Consider the following 17,670-nt stretch of genomic DNA (forward strand, 5'->3'; position numbering starts at 1 on the left):
GTATCTCAGGTGGGATCACTGTAAATTAAGTTTCCCAAACGGTTTGCAGCTGGGAGTAGCAATTAAAGGACAGCAAGATGCTCCCATGGCAATTTAAATGCTTGCAAATAACAGCAGCCACATCTGACACTCAAACCTTACAGATTCCAAGGGATCATTCAGTGGGGTTTTTTATTTTTAGCAGTGACATATTCTTTAAGTGTGACACTCCACTTAAAACTTCCTGACCCTTTCAGAACCCACTGGAGGCCGTGATCCACAGCAGGGAAACGCTGCTCAGCATAACCCCTCACAGACCTCTCTTTTACAACCTCCAATCCCCTTTGTCAGGTAACTCCCAACAAGTCTTATCAGGCAATCAAAGTCTCTCATGAGCGACTTCTTTAATTACCATCCCTGGAGAGGAGACTTGAAAAACTGATTTATGTGCCACAGTAGCCAATTTGTTATCCAAGGGAGCTCCTGTATCAGCAGAGGATCATCACAGTTTAATACCCAGCCACTATCAGCACAACATGATTGCAAACTGGAATTTCAATTAGGAAAAGAAATAAAATACAAATAAAATGACAGAGATAAGAGATAAGCAGGCAGGCAGATTGATATTGATATAAAAATGCAGGATAGAAAGAGATCCTTTGTCAGCATCAGTTGGTGTAATTTGTAAAATGGCCATGAGCAAGCTTTCCCCCTTAAAGCAGCTGAAAAAGCTCAAGGTATTACAGCTTTCTGCTCATATCATCCAAATGATAAATACAGCCCAAATATCCAAAATCTGCAAGTGATTGCACCTTTGTTTCAGGCACCTGCACAATACTGACACTTTCACCCATCTCCACCCTCAGCTTGGAAAAAGCAAAAGAAACATCAAGAAGGACAGAAAAACATTAATATTGTCTGTTATCATTTCTGATTGCACTGAAGAGAACTTGGACATCCATGAAAAACCTGGAGTGTAACAGGCAAGATTTTTAAATGCTGTCATATCCCTCTGGTCTATTGTCAGTGTATTCCTACACTGTTGTGTAGGAAGAATAAGGATCCTTTGGCAGCTGATTAAAATGACAACATGAAAATATGTGATTATTTTTCAAAAAACAAGGCTAAACTATTTCATTAAACTCACTCTCATCATTCGTCTTTGGCTGCAACTCTGTGAGCTTTCAACCTGTGAGAATAAGCCAAAATAAGGAAGAAAGAAGAAACCGCCCTTTTAAAATCAGTGATCTTAATAAAACTAAATTGTGTAAGGATATTAGTGCTAATGAAATAGGTTAAGGATTTGGTGGTACAAGTGAAAGCATTACAAAAAAGACACAATAGAAAAAAATACATTAAAATACACCTGGAGAAAAGAAGTACTTCTTTATCTTCTTAGAATTATCATGGACTAATACCACAGAAAATACAACCAAGGGAATAAAGTCTTATAAGAGTAATAAATTTGAATTATTACAAGGGAAAGGAAGAGGCAAACACACAGAAAAGCCTCCTTAAAAGGAAGCTTTCAAAAGGAGGCACACTGACCAAAAAAAAAACTGAGTTGCATTAATGACTTACAAATTCTGCTTTGGTTAAAAAAAAATGAACATAGAAAGCCAAACTCTTCTTTCATTTATACAAGTATAAAAAAAAAATAATGTTACAGAATCATCAAGAATTAGTCTGAATTTCTACCAGAGTAAGACTCTTGGTTTTGACCAACAGCCATTATTTGGCCTGATTTGTGAGTGACCATATTAAATGTGTGAAGATTATTATTACTTAAAATTTCAATGTTTTCTTCTCATACATTCATAAATAACCTTTCCAAGCCTTAACAACTCATTTCTAAAAGACTGATTCCCACACAAAGTTTTGCTGGCTAATCTCAGAAAGCAAACTACACTACTGACACGTCCCCAGTGCAAGTTAATAAATAAGTAAAGTACTCAGTTCATTTTACCCCAAGATTCCAGCTATTGAGTCGTGCTTCGAGGTCATCATCATCCAATGAAAATCTTTTGTGTTGATCATCCTGGAACACAAAAAAGTCAAAGAAAATATCAGAATTGCTGGTAGATAGATAATTTAAAATTAAACTTCTCATTGACTTGGCCATAGCTACAGTACTCTTCCTAATATTGTCACAATACTTCTGACAGTTTTCAACTAAACAGCTCAGTTTCCAGAGGATCCTGGGCTGAGAAAGCAGTTCAGAGGATAAATTAGTCTGGCCCTCCATTTTAATGTTCTTCTTTATTTATTTCCAAAGCAATGGTTTCCTTTGTAAAGGTTGAATTTACTAAAAGACCCAGAATTTTCAGGCATCTATTCATCTCCACAGTGCCTTTTCTGGGACTAATGTAGAATTCAGAAATCACCTGATCAGCTTGCAAATAAAAAAGCAGATGTAAAAATGAAAGGAAACCACAGCAAGGCAGGATGGTTATCAAAGCAGAGGACAGAGCAGCTGCTGCCCAGCTCAGGGCTCTTCCCTGGTTTCCAGCACCCAGCCAGGGCTGTGGTTATTGCTGCTGCAGGAAGTAACTGGGGATTGCCTCTCAGAAGAAAAGTTTTTCCTCTGGGATTAAAGTAACACCAACATTTAATGGATCTAATGGGGAAAGCTGGTACAGAACATTTTCCTTGGCCCAGGTATTTAGAAAAACAACACTGAAGCCTGAAATACTTCGTCTCATGGAGTGAAGTTTGTGTATGCACCTATTCTTTAAATCCCATTTGTCACAAGCATCCAGTGACCAGAGCTTGGGCTGCTGTTAATCAACACTTGGTTGAGGCAGCTCTTAATGTTTCTTAAAGGAATCCCTGCTCCTCTACCTGGGCCTGGACCATGCCAGAACATCTGCGAAATCCCAAAATATCCCTGACAATGGAACAAGATATTGTTTGTTCCAGCCAGCCAAACATTATCAATCTGGCAAAGCAAGAGAGGATAGTTTCACTTAAAGGCCCTTTTAGAGCTGTAATCACAGGACGATCCAGTATATGGAGTTGAAGAACAATGAAATGCACTGATTTATCCAACACTGACCTGGAAGATGCAGCACAGCCAGCAATAACAAGAAAAAAAACCTAAAAATAAACAAACCAAAGCAGCAAAACTCCCCTATATAACTTTAAAGCCCAAAATCCAGGTTTCAGCTGAAGAATATAATTTTTTTTACAATAACTCTTCCACATGGAATATTTCCTGAAGTAAAACAAACAGGAAACCAATAAGGAGAAATGTAGTAAAGCCAGCATGTGGTTTTATTTTTAATGATGGCATTTCTGAATTCAAATTCCATTTGTATACATATCATCAACACATACATAAATACATTCACAGCAATCAGAGCCTAGAGTACAGACACTGATTTTTGCCCACTGAGCACCTGTAACCTGCCCTGATAAACCATCCTCTTGCTAATCCTCTATTCCAGATGCACTGCAGAACACAAATTTCCTCAGAAAGGAGCTTCCAGTTTATCCTATTTGCACTTCATGTCCTCATAAATCCTCAACTGTGCCCAGCTGCAATCTTTCTCAACTATTCCTCTGCTAGAATAAAAAATGAAGCGTGGGCAGAGCTGGAGGAACAAACAGGAAATTCAGCATTCATGGAGGGGTGAGGGTTGCTCTAGGTGTGGTGAAGGACACTGCAAGGCCACAGAGCACATTTTGGAAGGTAAACAGCACATTTCTTGGTATCACACATTTGTCAGGAGTGGTTGTCAGTGTAAAGCTTGCAATTATAATAAACAACATCATTGAATATGTTGGACTAAAAGGGTTTCAGACAAAGCCTGTTCAATGCCCTTTCATCAGTCAAAATGCTCGTTGTGGAAAGCCTGATGAAACAAACTGTCCAAAATTCATTCTTTCAGAGGTCAACCATCACTGAACAGAGCCAGAGGCATCTATGCAGCTTTCTTTAATCTGTTATTGCAAAATACAAGGTGATGTCAATGCAGGCACGTTGCCAAGCCTAGGGAAAACAATGCAGCAGACACTGAATGCACAACACTAAACAGAGGTCAAGCATTATGATGAACTGAGAGCATCCTACAATAAATTCTTTTCCCCTGCACAGATTTTGATGAGCTTTAGTCCTCCCTTGTCAGAACCCTGGTTACTGAGAATTTGAGACTTTCTGTGCTGCCAGGCACTGACCCCCAGTAGAACACTGCATTGACCTGACGCCGTGAAGAAGCTTCCAAAACGGAATGATGGAATTGGGATTGTGGGGGTGGAGTTTGGATAGAAGTGTGTAATATTACAGGGTGGAAAACTCATAATTTAAGGGTTTAGAATATAGTAATATAGGTGGAGCACAATGGAGGTTTTAGGGCAGTAGCTAGTCCTACTTCTTCACCTTCTCCATGGGGTTGGGTGGTTTTCTGTAATTGGATAAAAAAGTCTCCATTGCAGGCATGGGTGGTTGGTTATTGGGTTAAAAGTGAAAATAATTTAGATGTCATTTCTTAATTGGACATTTTATCCTTAAAAGGCCTTGTAGGGAGAGAGAGACAGGGCTCCATTTTTAGTTTGTTAGAGTGAAGTGCTGCAGAACTCAGGGTTTGTGAGACTGTAACATGGATAAGAACTAATAAACATCTGAGTCCAAACAAGAAATACCCTCTAGCACATTTAATCCTGACCCTGGCAAAAAGAAGAAAAAAGCTCGACATTCCCTATCACTCCCTCCCAAATGTCTGCACCTTTACACAGGGATCATGACCCACACAGCTGGAAATAACAGCTTTGCAGGGATATATAAAAGCAACTCAGGGAAAGCAGAGCTTTAGGACAAAAAGGAGAAGCATCTTACAGACAGTGACGTGCCTAGGTCATCCTCATCTGTCCGGTGAGAAGAGCTCAGACAACGGGATATTACTGATGGCTTCTCACTGAGTCTTTCCCTGTTATTAATGATAGGAGGAAGCAGAAAGAGAAGAATTCATTTTCAGCAACTTGTGGCACAAAAAGGATGTTAATCACAGAATAGAATCGCCTAAAATATACACAAGAAAATAACTGTCAAGATGGAAAGATCAGAAAACAAACAAACAAACAAAAAAAACAGATAAAAAAGAGAAAAATTTAATGTTAAAGGCAAACAAAAGCCTTAAGTGTTCCCTTAAAATAACACTGCCATAAAACCCCACACCAAAAAACCCACTAGAAATATTGTGTACATGACAGGACATTAAAAAGTGTTCTTTGCTTTTTTTTTTACTACATGAACCAACATATCCCAAAGGATTTTAGAATAAACCCAAGCTAAGGAGAAGGCTGATCTAGAAGAATGTTTTTGAAACACAATTGCTAAGAATATGAAACAACATAAGATGGAGTCCAGTGACTCAGAAGAAAGACGAATTAAGGTGATGGTTGGTTGCACCATAGGGGAGACTTTTAAAACCAAAAAAATAGGTTAGAACAAGGTAAATGATCCTATAACACACAAAGGGCAAGAACGACACACACAGCTCTGTACAAACGCAGTGGCTTGAAAGGCCAAGGTGGAGAGGAACAAGTCACAAAGATTGTATTGGTTTCATTTAATTTCTGTTTTGTGGACTAAAGTGGAATTTATGGGGGATGGTAAAGAAATGCCCACAACACAGGACACAAGCACAGCATGACCAAGTGCTTTGTCCAGCAGAGGAATTTTCTGGAAAAGCTTTTGTTGTAAATAAAGCACTTGAGCAAAGGTGAAGAGATTTGAGCAAACAGGTAAAGAGAATTGTCACTGATGCACCTGGTCACAAACATTTCTCAGCCACATAACAGGGAGAAAAAGAGCAAAATAAAGTAGAAGTTCTAAGCATTTATTAGATGGGTTGATACAGCAAAAGATCCAAAACAGTAGTGAAACACTCTTCAGCACATACTCCACTGTCAGATCCACAGGTATTAAGGTAATTAAAAACTCCTGTTAGTCCCTTCACCTTCCTGTGACTGGCCATATTATATTAAAGTCAAATCAGACCATTCAATACCTCCCTTCCTTTCCATCTGGCAGCAAATGAGATGGCTGCTATGCCAAAAAGACACTGAGATGAATGAAGTGTTTATGAACAGAACAACAACTGTTGGATGTACAATATAAACCAGTCACTTCTAGAGAGACAAACACAAAGTTTTCACGAAGCACAGGGCCCCAGCTTTCATCAGAACAGCAGGGAAAAGAGAAATACAACAACTGGGAGCCTACCTTCCCTTCCAGCACCAATAAATCCCATATAAACAACATGTATGGATGCACAATAACAATTACAAAGCAGTAAATAGTTTAGATAAGCAAAGTCTTAGGGGTAAAAAAGATCAAAAGGAATATGATAACACAATGACTGCCTCTTGCATTTCTTACCAAGATTTCATTTGACACAAAATTACCTTTAATTAAAGGGAGATAAATCTTTGCCTGTGAGTAAATCTGCTCTTTCATCAGATTTCCTTTCTGAGTAATAGTCAGGTTACCTAACAATGCAATAAAGTTTCAATTGTTCCAAATGAGAGAAAACAGAATTCATGCCCTCACCATTCAGAGATTCAGGAATATCAACAAATACACAAGCCAGCCCAAGCTACCTGTAATATTTTCAAATTCACCAAAGGGAGGACAAAAGTCTAGACACATTCTTAGTTCTGTATTTGCTCTTTTGAAGAGGAACTGAAAAGGAAGCTCCTTTACTTTATTGTACAAACAGAATTTGAAAATATTGTTAAGGATGAACACAATATTTCTCCCATCCAGTATGTACCAACTGTCCACTACTTTTTTCAGCCTCCTGCTAATACAAGTCAGGCTCCAAAAAGCAGAAGATTCATTCTTTTTCCTCCCACAGTAGGTGAGTGAAGGATGAGCAGAGCTTTGACATCAACCTGTGACCTTCTGCTTCAGTCTAAGCAGGGAGCTGGCACGGGAGGAGGCAGCAATTTGCTGCTAAGAAAGGAGATTGGTAAATATTCCTTCTAGGAACAAAGTGAGAGAAATTCACTGATTCTTCCTGGTCCAGCAGGACTACACACTAACCTTTAGCAATGTTTTCAGGCATCCTCTGTAAACACAGAGTAGAATTTTCCTATAGGGTCAGAAAGCCCAGGTTTCTGTTCAAACCGATCTCAACTCTCAATCCAACCCTCTCACATTTCAAAATAAAGCTGCACCTTTCCAGTCCCAGCTGGCTGGATTTATTCATCAACACCCCAGTTTGCAAGTAAGGTTTCTATATCTAAGGTTTTTATTTAGGCAGAAAAACAACTTCATATGGAGAAGTCAAAATTGTCCAATACAGAATTATCTGTATTGCAAGATAAAAATCACTATGAAAAGAATTTCTGTTTATTTGGGTCTTTGAAAGGAGAGACTCTTGAGATAAAGAACATCAAGCAGTTACTCAAACATGTCTCACTGACATTATCTATTTTGCCCTGAGAAAATGTTGTAGGAACTGAGTCATGGCTGGAATGTAAAATTTTCATCCAACTACACAAATTCCATGCCCATGCCTGCAGCTTTCCCAAAGCACATTCAGAGGCGAGAGACAAATACAGTGGAACTCGGTCACCATCTGCTGGCTCTCCCTACAAATTGCACATCCAGAAATATTTAATATATTGCATTTTTACCTGCACTGATTCCTCATCCAAAATTGTAAATACAAACAAAACCAGGATCTATATCTTGGATATAGGTCATATCTTAACGTGGTCATATTTAGGTAAATATTAAATATGTAAATATGTATTTTTCAAAACACAACAGCTGAAATATTTCTCTTCAGTATTTTTCTGCAAAACTTGCAGGAAAATTAAGTTTCTTATTGCAGTGAAGATTAATTTATGTAATCTACAGAACTATCAAAATTTTCCAACACAAATTCAGATTTCCTTAGACACAGCCCTAATCTTGGTCCAAGCATCCACTGGCAGAGCTGTGCCTGTACACGTGATTTTTAATTGCTTTAAACCAGTAACATTATTCAATTACATTTACTTGTTTCTTCTGGGGAATAATTTGCAGTCCAGGGAATAATTTGCAGTGCAGGTCTCCAGAGAACTCAGTAGAGTCTTGGGCACCACACTAATCACCAAAGTAGCTATTGCTTCATTCCCACAGGATAAATGGGGAAAAGTGAAATAAAGCTTCACTACACCAAAAATTAGCTTGGGAACTTTGATAGGCCAAGCTGAATCTTAGGTTCAGACACAGAGTGGGAAATGACATCAAATTCTCAGTATTCTACTATAAACCAGGTAGAAAAGAGATAAAAGCTATGGCAAAGAAGGGAGGGAATAGATGGAACTGCACCTCAAGCAGGGACCAGCCCCAGTGGGATGAAGAGAGAGAAGAACATGCAAATCCCACCCCAGCTGACAGCATAAGTCAGGAATTCAGAGTAATGAGGTGTATTTCTATACCACAAATATGGCCTTGCAGAGACAGCAGTGTGCTAAATTAGGCCTAAGAGGGGAGAGTTGTGCTGATATATTTTTATTGCTTCTAACACCCAGAGTGACATTTGGACTTGATGATGCTGCTCCCAGGGACTGACATCACCTGGTCAGACCCAGGCCAGGTATCTTGAAATGGCACAACAGTAACAAAAATTTTTCCAAGGTCTCAAAAAACATTTCTAAAACATTATATATTCCTTGTTTTCATAATGTCAAATCTATTTTTTTTAATTAAGGGTATCTGAACAGTTCCTCTTAACAACTTTCTGTATCTATCTGAAACTAAACTTGAAAATGTACTTCTAACACAATGAAACCAAACTAGAATCGTTCATTTTCCAGTGAATTCTCTGTATCATCAAGCCCAAATCAGTAATATCATAACTTAACTGGAAATTCTCCATTGTCTGCCTCTGGTTCTTAAACCACAAGTCTGTTATCAAAACTACAGGTTCTTATCAGAGCACAAATGCAAGCAACCAGAAGAGCCCCTAATCCTCAAGAAAAGGAGGTACAGAGACCTCAAACATAAGAGTAACTTTCGAAATTATTGTTAGAATGGATACAGTTAATGGATACAGAAGAGTTTCACGATACTCAATATTAATGTGATTTAACTTGCAAGTCTCCATCTGTCACTTATCCAAATCACTACTGAAAAACTAAAAACATGACTGAAAAATTATGATAAATAAATATCAGTGTGCCTACAAGAGAATAGCTAATGGTAGCAACTTATGAAAGATGTAAGTGGAGACATGAAAAAAGCACTGGACTTCTGAAACTAAACTTGAAAATGTATTTCTAACACAATGAAACGAAACCAAAAGCAGAGCAAACACTCACTTCCTCTTGCACAGTGCCTACTGAGCTTATTGAGCTTAGACTAATATTCACTCCATGTCTAAGAGTGCTTCCTTCAACAAGGATTACAGAGAGGATAAATATTAATGAGACTTCAAAACAGGCAAACAAGAGGAAATTCCATCCATGACTGAAATGCAGCCACATAAAGAAAAAAAACGAACACAGATCTTGATAATCAGCACGCAGTTGCACTATGTAAGAAAATCCAGAAAATACTTAAAAACAGCAGATTAAACTAGAATTAACCTAAGATTCCCACAGATTAGGACAGAATAGGGCTGAAGTTTTCCAAGTGTTCAAATAAACAGATTGTCACTCCTTCAATACTGCAGGGACATCTTTCTAAGCCAACAGAAAAATGAGCCTTAATAACAACACTTTTCACCATTTTTCCCTCCTATAAACAGCTCTATTCTCAGATGACTGGGACTGAGGATGCAGTTTAAGCTCACTGGCTGCTGCAAATCAAAGACCTAAATCTCACTCAGCAAAACTTGCTTATCTGCAAGGAGCCACTATTCCATTTCCTCTAAAAAACCTGTGAGCAACAGTCATAGAATATCCTCTAAATCTACCATCTTGTATGCTTGTTTGTATTAAGAATCTATAAGGAAAAAAGCCATTAAAATTATTTGATAAAACGGCTGCTTTCAGCATCATGACCTTAGACGACAGATGTAGGCTTTGATTTTCCATGTAAAGTGTCCAAAACTGAAAGGAGGAGAGCAACAGGAAGAGAAAGAGGACAGGGGGATGGGACAAGGAAAGAGATGTAAAGAAGTCAGAGAAGAAGACATAATGGAGAAAAGTAAGAACAGAGCAGTCTAGAAGTTCTCATTACATTGAAGCTCTTACCAGAGTTTCTGTCTGTAAAGACTGATGGTTCATGAGGGAGTGCAATAAACTCATACAAACTGATACAACCAGAGCTTATGTCTATTAAATACAAATCAAACACTGCTAAAGCAAGGACAGAGACCTTACCCATGTGCAGGAATTGTTGCTGAAGATGAGTCTTCCACAGAGGAAATATTACTGTCCTGGTTTCCCAGATCTCCCACCATCCACTCAGGTAAGCAGTCAGAGCGGCCGTTCCGAACCTTTGGTGAACTTGGTTCATCAAAATAAACTGACTGCAATGAGAACAAGTGCAAAATCAACATAAGAATGTATTTACACTTTCTTCACACCCTTAGTGTCATTTCTTTCAGGACTGTATGCAGTACAATCATTCCTTTTCCAAGTGAGGTCAGTGAGGTGTGCAAATGCCATCTTCCCAACCCGTGGGAATTCATGTCAACAGTGTAAGTATTTTCCAATACTTCTTACAGGATGGGTAATTTTAGCAAAAATTACCATTGTTATGTCACTGAAGCTGATGTCAAGGCTTGACACAGCATATTCAGTTCTTTGGAAACCAAACTGCAACTTTAACAATGTCTGTGTGAGTTCTGTAGTATTCTCAGGCTACTAAAGTCACCACCTTTAAGAACAATTTTCCTTTCACAAGAGCTATCTACTGATTAGGACAAAAGAAAGCCTCAAGGGCCTTTTTATTACATTTTTTCCAAAGAACTAGAAAAATATTACCTTTCTGTTCCTTCAAACAACTATTTTCATAAGCCTTCTAACCAGAATTTTGAAGATACAGGTCTCAAGAAGTTTTGCCCATTGAAAGGTGTTCCCAGCATCAATTACAAGAAATGCCTTTATTTATCACACAAGTTCCACTCAAACCATTCAGAACCGTTTGTCACATTTTTGCCAAATCTAAGATGGAAAAGCAATTCCAGGACACATTTTAGCAAGTTTGTCTCATAAAGAAATGACACTCACCATGTAGGCAGGCAAAGTTTTCAGCATTCCCTCCTCTGGTTTCTGGCTGAAGGGCCCATTCAGAACTCCTCTCTGCAGCATGTGGAGCAGCAGCTTTGCATACAAGTTTCGATTCTCCCTTCCCACTATTCCTGTGCCCGCTGCCAAAGGTTTGCAGAGTTTTTTAATCCATAGTGAGCATCTTTTTCTTTCTGAAAATACAGGTATATGTGGTCACTATACATTTTCAGAGCAAATCAAACACATGCAGAAAACAGAAGCCATCACTGGTCACCAGTTTTGTAGGTTTCTCCCTTCTACACCAAAGTTTAAAACAAAACAAATTCCCGAATGACCAAACCAAATAAATGGTTAAATACTTAGGAAAAAAAAAGTCTTTAACAATGATTCAAATTTACATATTGCACAAATATTTTCTATAAATTCATGCTTACCAAAAGTTTACATATCTTTTGGAAACAGCATGGAATTGGAAACCCCAGGAAGCTCATTGCAAGAGCTGCCATAAACTACAACTTACAGCTTGCACAAGCATTAATACTTTAAATACACAATAAATCTTCATCTATTAAAAAAAATAAATTTCTATTTACATAAGCTTTGCTATCTGACAAGGAAATTATTCATTTAGTTAAATGTTTACACATAAAGCTCTTAATTTGTAGGGTTTGTGCCTTTAATAATAACCAGCTTGCTGTAAAAATTAGATTTATGCAACACTATTTATTAGTCAATGTTCCTATTACTATACATTCCGGAACAAATGTTAACAACTTTATAATTTAAAAATATTTGCTATGTCAAAAACAATACCCTTTAGAATATTTTTGTTTCTACTGAATTAGGTTTTTAAAGATAGATGCTAATGTATTGTAAATGTGCTTTTAAAACAAGACAGATAAGGTCAAACAATTGTAGTAGACACCTAAAACATCCAACTTTATCAGTTGTGCAAACCCCCATCAAAACTCTACCTTGTAATGTCAGAGATTAAGCGCCTGGTTAAATTAAGTGATACAACTACACACATAACTACCCCGGGACTTTGTTATTAGTGTTTAAATGCACATTTCACCATCTGTACCTGAACTATGCTGCAGGTTAAGGACATAGGGCTTCATAGCCACGACACAGCGATCTAATTCCGCATCCAGTTTTTCCTTTATTTCATCTTCACTGCTCATTTTGAAAGCACACGAAGTAACCTGCGAAATCAATGCCATTGATGTAGGAAAGGTCAAATACTGTTTTGAGACTGTTTTGCGTCAGTCTCTCTTCATCTTAGGCTACACAAGATGTGGTTGGAACATGCGGGAAGTGAAACTAGATGCGTTGAAATAAACACAAACCTAAGACAGATTCTTTGTAAATAACAGGTTCTCAGTGTAATCTACAAAAATGCGCTTGTTTAGATTTGAAACGGAATAGCCAACCACACAATAAATATATTCATTACACCCAATTTGTACAAAACACCTCAAGGCGTTTGTGTGATACCGCATTCCTAACTTGGTATTCCTTAGAATTTGAGAGTGTTTTTTTTTTTAAAGAAGAGGGTGGAGAAAGCAGCAAGCAGAGCGGTAGTTACAAGTAACAGAACCAAAAAGCTGCCGGGACTGTTCGTCAGGAGCAGCACGGCACAGAGCAGCGCTGCTCGCAGCCGCGCCGCTGCCGGCCCGGCACACCCAGCAGCGATCGCGCTGCGCCGCCGGCGGAGCCGCACCCCCGGGCCGCCCCAGCGCCCTCCCCGGCCGTGCCCCGGCCCGGGGCGCTCACCAGAGTCCCCGGCAGCCCCCCTGCCCGGCCGGGCCCTGCCCCGTTACCTCGGGGCTGCGGGTCGCGGCCGCGGCGGCGGCCGAACGTTCAAACCGGCCCCGCTCCCGGCGGCCCCGGCCCGGCCCCGCGCGTTTCCGTTTCCGCGGTGACCGGGGCTGGCCTCAGGCGGGGATGGAGGCTGCGGGCACAGCCCGCAGGGGCCGGGCAGTGGCTCGGCCCCAGGAACGGGGGAGCTCCTGGGAGTGAGGATGCGAGGAAGGTGCTGGAGGGGCACGGCGGAAACGCCTCACAGCTCTGAGGGGCACTGGGCTCTTCCCTCTGGTGGCCGGGAGCAGGAGCCAGGGCACGGCTGGAGCTGTGCCAGGGTTAGGCTGGATTTTAAAAGGTTCTTCCCTCAGAGGGTGCTGGCACTGCCCAGGCTCCCCAGGGAATGGAGCTCCAGGAGCGTTTGGACAGCGCTGCCAGGGATGCCCAGCGTGGGATTTTGGGGGTTTCTGCAGGGACAGGGGCTGGAGTCGATGATCTTTCCAGCTCAGGATATTCTGTGGTTCCTGCCCGGAGTGATGAATGTCACCGCAGCCCAGCAGTGCGGTCATGGCTATTCCCAGTGCTCTCCCCCAGATTCCCTGTGTAGATGGTTCTGGATCCGCTCAGACACGCACGGCAACCGCCTCAGGAGTCCCCAGCAGAGCCCCGGGGAGCTCCAGGGAGATGGGAGTGCAAAGCCCTGCCCCTGGCTCTGGCACAAACACGGGCTGGGTGGAGAACGGATGGAGAGCCTCCTGGGGAAGGACTCGGGTGCTGGTGGCTGCGGGGCTCGGCGAGCCCCGGCCGTGCCCTGGGCTCTGCCCCGGCCCGGGCAGGGCGGTTCTGCCCTCTGCCCAGCGAGCCCCACCTGCAGCACAGGCAGGAGCTGGAGCTGCTGCAGAGCCCAGAGGAGGCTCCGGGATGATCCCAGGGCTGCAGCCCCTCTGGAGCCAGGCTGGCAGAGCTGGGGGTGCCCACCTGGGGAGGAGAAGGATCCAGGGAAAGCTCAGAGCCTCTTCCAGGGGCTAAAGGGGCTCCAGGAGAGCTGCAGAGGGACTGGGGACAAGGGATGGGGGGACAGCACACAGGGAATGGCTTCAAACTGCCAGAGGGCAGGGATGGATGGGAGATTGGGAAGGAATTCCTGGCTGGGAGGGTGGGCACACCCTGGCACAGATGCCCAGAGCAGCTGTGGCTGTCCCTGGATCCCTGGCAGTGCCCAAGGCCAGGCTGGACAGGGCTGGGAGCAGCTTGGGATGGTGGAAGTGTCCCTGCCCATGGCAGGGGGTAGAATGGGATGGGCTTTAAGGTCTCTTCCAACTCAATTCTACAATTCTGTGCTATGAATTTAATGGGATTGGTCCAGGTCCTTGATATGCAGGGGATGGATGTGGTGCCTTGTGAGTACGGGAGAGCTGGGACTGGAAAAGTGAGGGTACAGCAGCAGTGGGGGACAACCTCAGGTTCTTTATGATGTGGTTTTATTACTGCTAGCTGGATATTGGCTGCATCTATTTTTATATCTTCATTATGATCAACATTTAGGGGGAAAATGTTTCTATTCATAGCTTAGTGAGAAATATTTGGCACTCTGAAGTTAAAGGTCAATAAATCAGAAGTAGCTTTTGAGCTTGAGCAGTTGGAGGTGGGTGCCAGATATATAAATGGATAAAATGAGAATGAAATTTTAGGAGATGCTTCAATAATTGCAGAGGCAGTTTTATTCACTGTTTCAGAGTAAAATCTGTTAAATTATATTCTTGTAGGTAATAGAGTGATTTTGAGCTTTAAAACATTAAATATGTTCCATATTGCTGATGGTTTCTGGGTTGTTCATGTTCTATCCCAAGGACAGAGAACATGAGAGGGTGTTGTGGAACAGAAGAATTTCAGAGCACACACCTGACACTTCTGCACAAAAACCATGGGTTGTAATTTTTTTGTAGCCATTTCAAGAAAACCATCAATTCCAAAACAATTAGAGAAATCTTTCAACTGTTCAATCTCTTCCTGAGTGAATGAAGTGATTGTGTGTCTGTATGATCCCAAATAAACCCTCTGACCTCTTTGATTCATACATTTCTTTTTCCCCAAAATCTGTCATGGGCTTTGCTCTGTGTGTAGCATCTAAAGCACTTTTATCTCAAGCAAACAAACTCTTCAACACTCCTTAGTTTGATTCAGATGCACATACAGATCAAACAAGAAACCCTTACATGTACAGTGGGAAATTGGCTGTTTTCTTTGATTTCTCAGCTAATCTTCAGCAGGAATGGTTCCATGTTAGGGCTCATTGGGAGATAGCTCTGACAGATACACTGGGGCCTCCTCAGAGTGCCTTAAACCCACATTTGCACAGAAGCAGTGCAAAAATCAGTGAAGGAGTATTTCAACCACGGTAGAATCTCAAGAGTACATTACAAGGATGATTTATTATCTTGAAATTCCAAATTTAAAATAGTTGTCATTTGATATATTTTGGAACTTGGGACACTTTACATCTGTGTTAAATCCATGGTAGCTCCTTGCAGCAGACTAAGCTGTGTTTGCACGTTACCTTCAGATTTGAATATATCTTTGTTCTACTCATCACAAAGTACTTTGAAAAACTGAATTTGCTGGAACATGATCAAAAAGAACATGAGACCAAGCAAAATCAATGATTGCAACCACTACTCAAGGAGAAATTTCCTGAGGGAATAGATCCAGTTTCTGGGTCTGCTTCCCAAGGCAGATCCACTAGCAGAGTGGCCAGAGAGGCTGGAGCCTTCCTGAACTGATTTGATAATTGCATAATTCTGTCCCCCCCCAAAAAAAAAAAAACTGATAGAAAAACAAAAGGTTGAGGAAATAACTGAGGTCTTGTCTCCATCCAAAGCTGCAGCCCGGACATGAGGAGCACTGATGTGCTCTGACCCTCCTGAGGAGATCACTGTAGACACACTGATACAGAACACAAAGATATCCCAACCAGAATACTGAACAAATTTCCAATTTGAACTGTAAAAATACAGTCATTTAAGCAAAACATATTCAGTACTCTTTTTTTCACTAAATTTTACCATGTTCTCTTACCTCTTTAACTGCCTCAGCAGGTTGCCACAAGTAACATGAACACAGCTTAAGGCATTTTTTCAAACATCTCAAAAATAGAGAAAAAAAAAAAAGGCAGGCAGGTCTGACTGCCTCATACCAGCTTCTGGAACACTTCAGACATTACTTTTCAGCCCTTCTGAGCAAATCTTTCATGTCTGGAAAGTTGTGATTCACAAATACCTCACTACTTCAAAGAGTTAACAGGTCACAGATTTTTTTTTTTTTTCCTCCTTGCTTCAGGATAGTATATAACAAACTCAGCATGTGAACATTGGCTCCTAAGGGTGATCCTTTCAAGTATTCCAGTGCTCCACATCCAGTGAGGAAGCAGGGCCAGCTGATTTATTCTGTCATTATCCTGCTGCATGGGTAAGTAGAACTGGGAAAATTTCCTTAGAAAAACCTCCATTTTTCCTGGGGCAGCTGTTTTTTTGTGCAAAACATAAGTCATTTCAGGGGCAAGCTGCATTTGGGTGGCAGTGAATGCTAAGTTTCCTTACGCCAACTTCACAGGGTTTGCTGTGACACACGAGTTAATATTAAACAGTGTTTGGTATCTCAGCAACTGTCCTGAACATCCTGATCCCAGAGATGGATCCACACCACATTTAGCCTGGATTTCCAAATTAATTGGCTCCTGCCAGCTGAGCTATGTATGTGTTAGAAGGAGTTCTGGCTATCTTGGCCTGCAAACTTCATTTGAGGATCCCACCTAAACGTGTTCAACCAAAATGTGGCACATGCTGCACCAACAAAATACCCACTTCAGCTGCCAGCATTGTCTCTGCATTAGAGAATTAAATTGTTGCTGAGTACAAAGTACTAAATACTTAATAACAGCTGCCTCAATCTCTCCTTAAAACTAGGAAGCATAAGGACAAATTATATCAGTCATACTATTAAAATATTCATATGCAGAAAAGAAAAAAAAAGAAAAAAGATGATTAGAGTATGTTTAGAGTTCTTTAATGGCAGCTCTGCCATCTTACAAGTAGCTTGTTCTTAATCTTAAATGGTCCTTTTAAGAGTTCTGCAGTGGATTATTACTTACTGTGGAACTCATGCTTTTTATCAAAGAAAAGGCTTTTAAACTGCAGAGGGAACCTTGTATGACTCATGACAATTTATTGTAAGTGTACCACAAATATTTCTCCATCACTTTCTAGTATGTTGAAATTATAATTACTTTTTCTGAATGAAAATACAGACATAAGCACAAAACTTGCCAAACTGGATCATACCAGTAAGCTGCCTGTATCATAAATCAAATTAAAAGTACAGTTCACTTCAGAGCTACTTAATGATCAGAGATCAGAACTGTTGCTCAATGGTGTACATTTCTCTTTTAAAATACCAAAAAAAAACCCAAACAAACAACAACAAAAAAACCAACAAAAACCCAAACCAAAACTGAAGCAATTATATTGTGTAATATTGAAACAGAGGTAAAAATTAACAGTGGTTTAGAACAGTTCCAGGTGAAGTTAAATCTCTAAAATGCAAATAGTCTTACTAACTGAAGCAATTTTTTTTAGAAATATTAAAAACTCTTTTATCTGATGCTGTTGATGTTTAAATCATGGTTGGATTCTTGGCTTCTAAACTCATTTGGAAATTTCA

At 40.6% G+C, this 17,670-nt stretch overlaps 1 protein-coding gene across 12 annotated transcripts in view; it reads right to left on the reverse strand.

The window, feature by feature from the left end:
• CEP112 (centrosomal protein 112) overlaps positions 1 to 13,042 on the reverse strand; it is a 185,777-nt gene extending 172,735 nt beyond the window's left edge. For 6 of the 12 annotated variants that reach the window (XR_014949296.1, XM_085556674.1, XM_085556675.1 and 3 more), the window contains exons 1-7: positions 12,975 to 13,042; positions 12,236 to 12,356; positions 11,152 to 11,342; positions 10,300 to 10,448; positions 4,814 to 4,904; positions 1,946 to 2,017; positions 1,127 to 1,168 (exon numbers count right to left, since the gene is read on the reverse strand). Coding sequence is in view for 11 of the 12 variants with exons in the window: in XM_085556674.1 (XP_085412800.1) it covers positions 1,127 to 1,168; positions 1,946 to 2,017; positions 4,814 to 4,904; positions 10,300 to 10,448; positions 11,152 to 11,342; positions 12,236 to 12,335 (645 nt within the window). In the remaining variant the exon portion in view is untranslated. Of the gene's footprint in view, positions 1 to 1,126; positions 1,169 to 1,945; positions 2,018 to 4,813; positions 4,905 to 10,299; positions 10,449 to 11,151; positions 11,343 to 12,235; positions 12,357 to 12,927 lie in introns of all 12 variants that reach the window. The other 6 variants (XM_077787393.1, XM_085556670.1, XM_085556671.1 and 3 more) reach the window with 4 other exon arrangements.
• Positions 13,043 to 17,670: the final 4,628 nt, after the last annotated feature.

The sequence above is a fragment of the Lonchura striata genome, chromosome 18, assembly GCF_050655825.1.
Source record: "Lonchura striata isolate lonStrDom1 chromosome 18, ASM5065582v1, whole genome shotgun sequence".
NCBI lineage: Eukaryota > Metazoa > Chordata > Aves > Passeriformes > Estrildidae > Lonchura > Lonchura striata.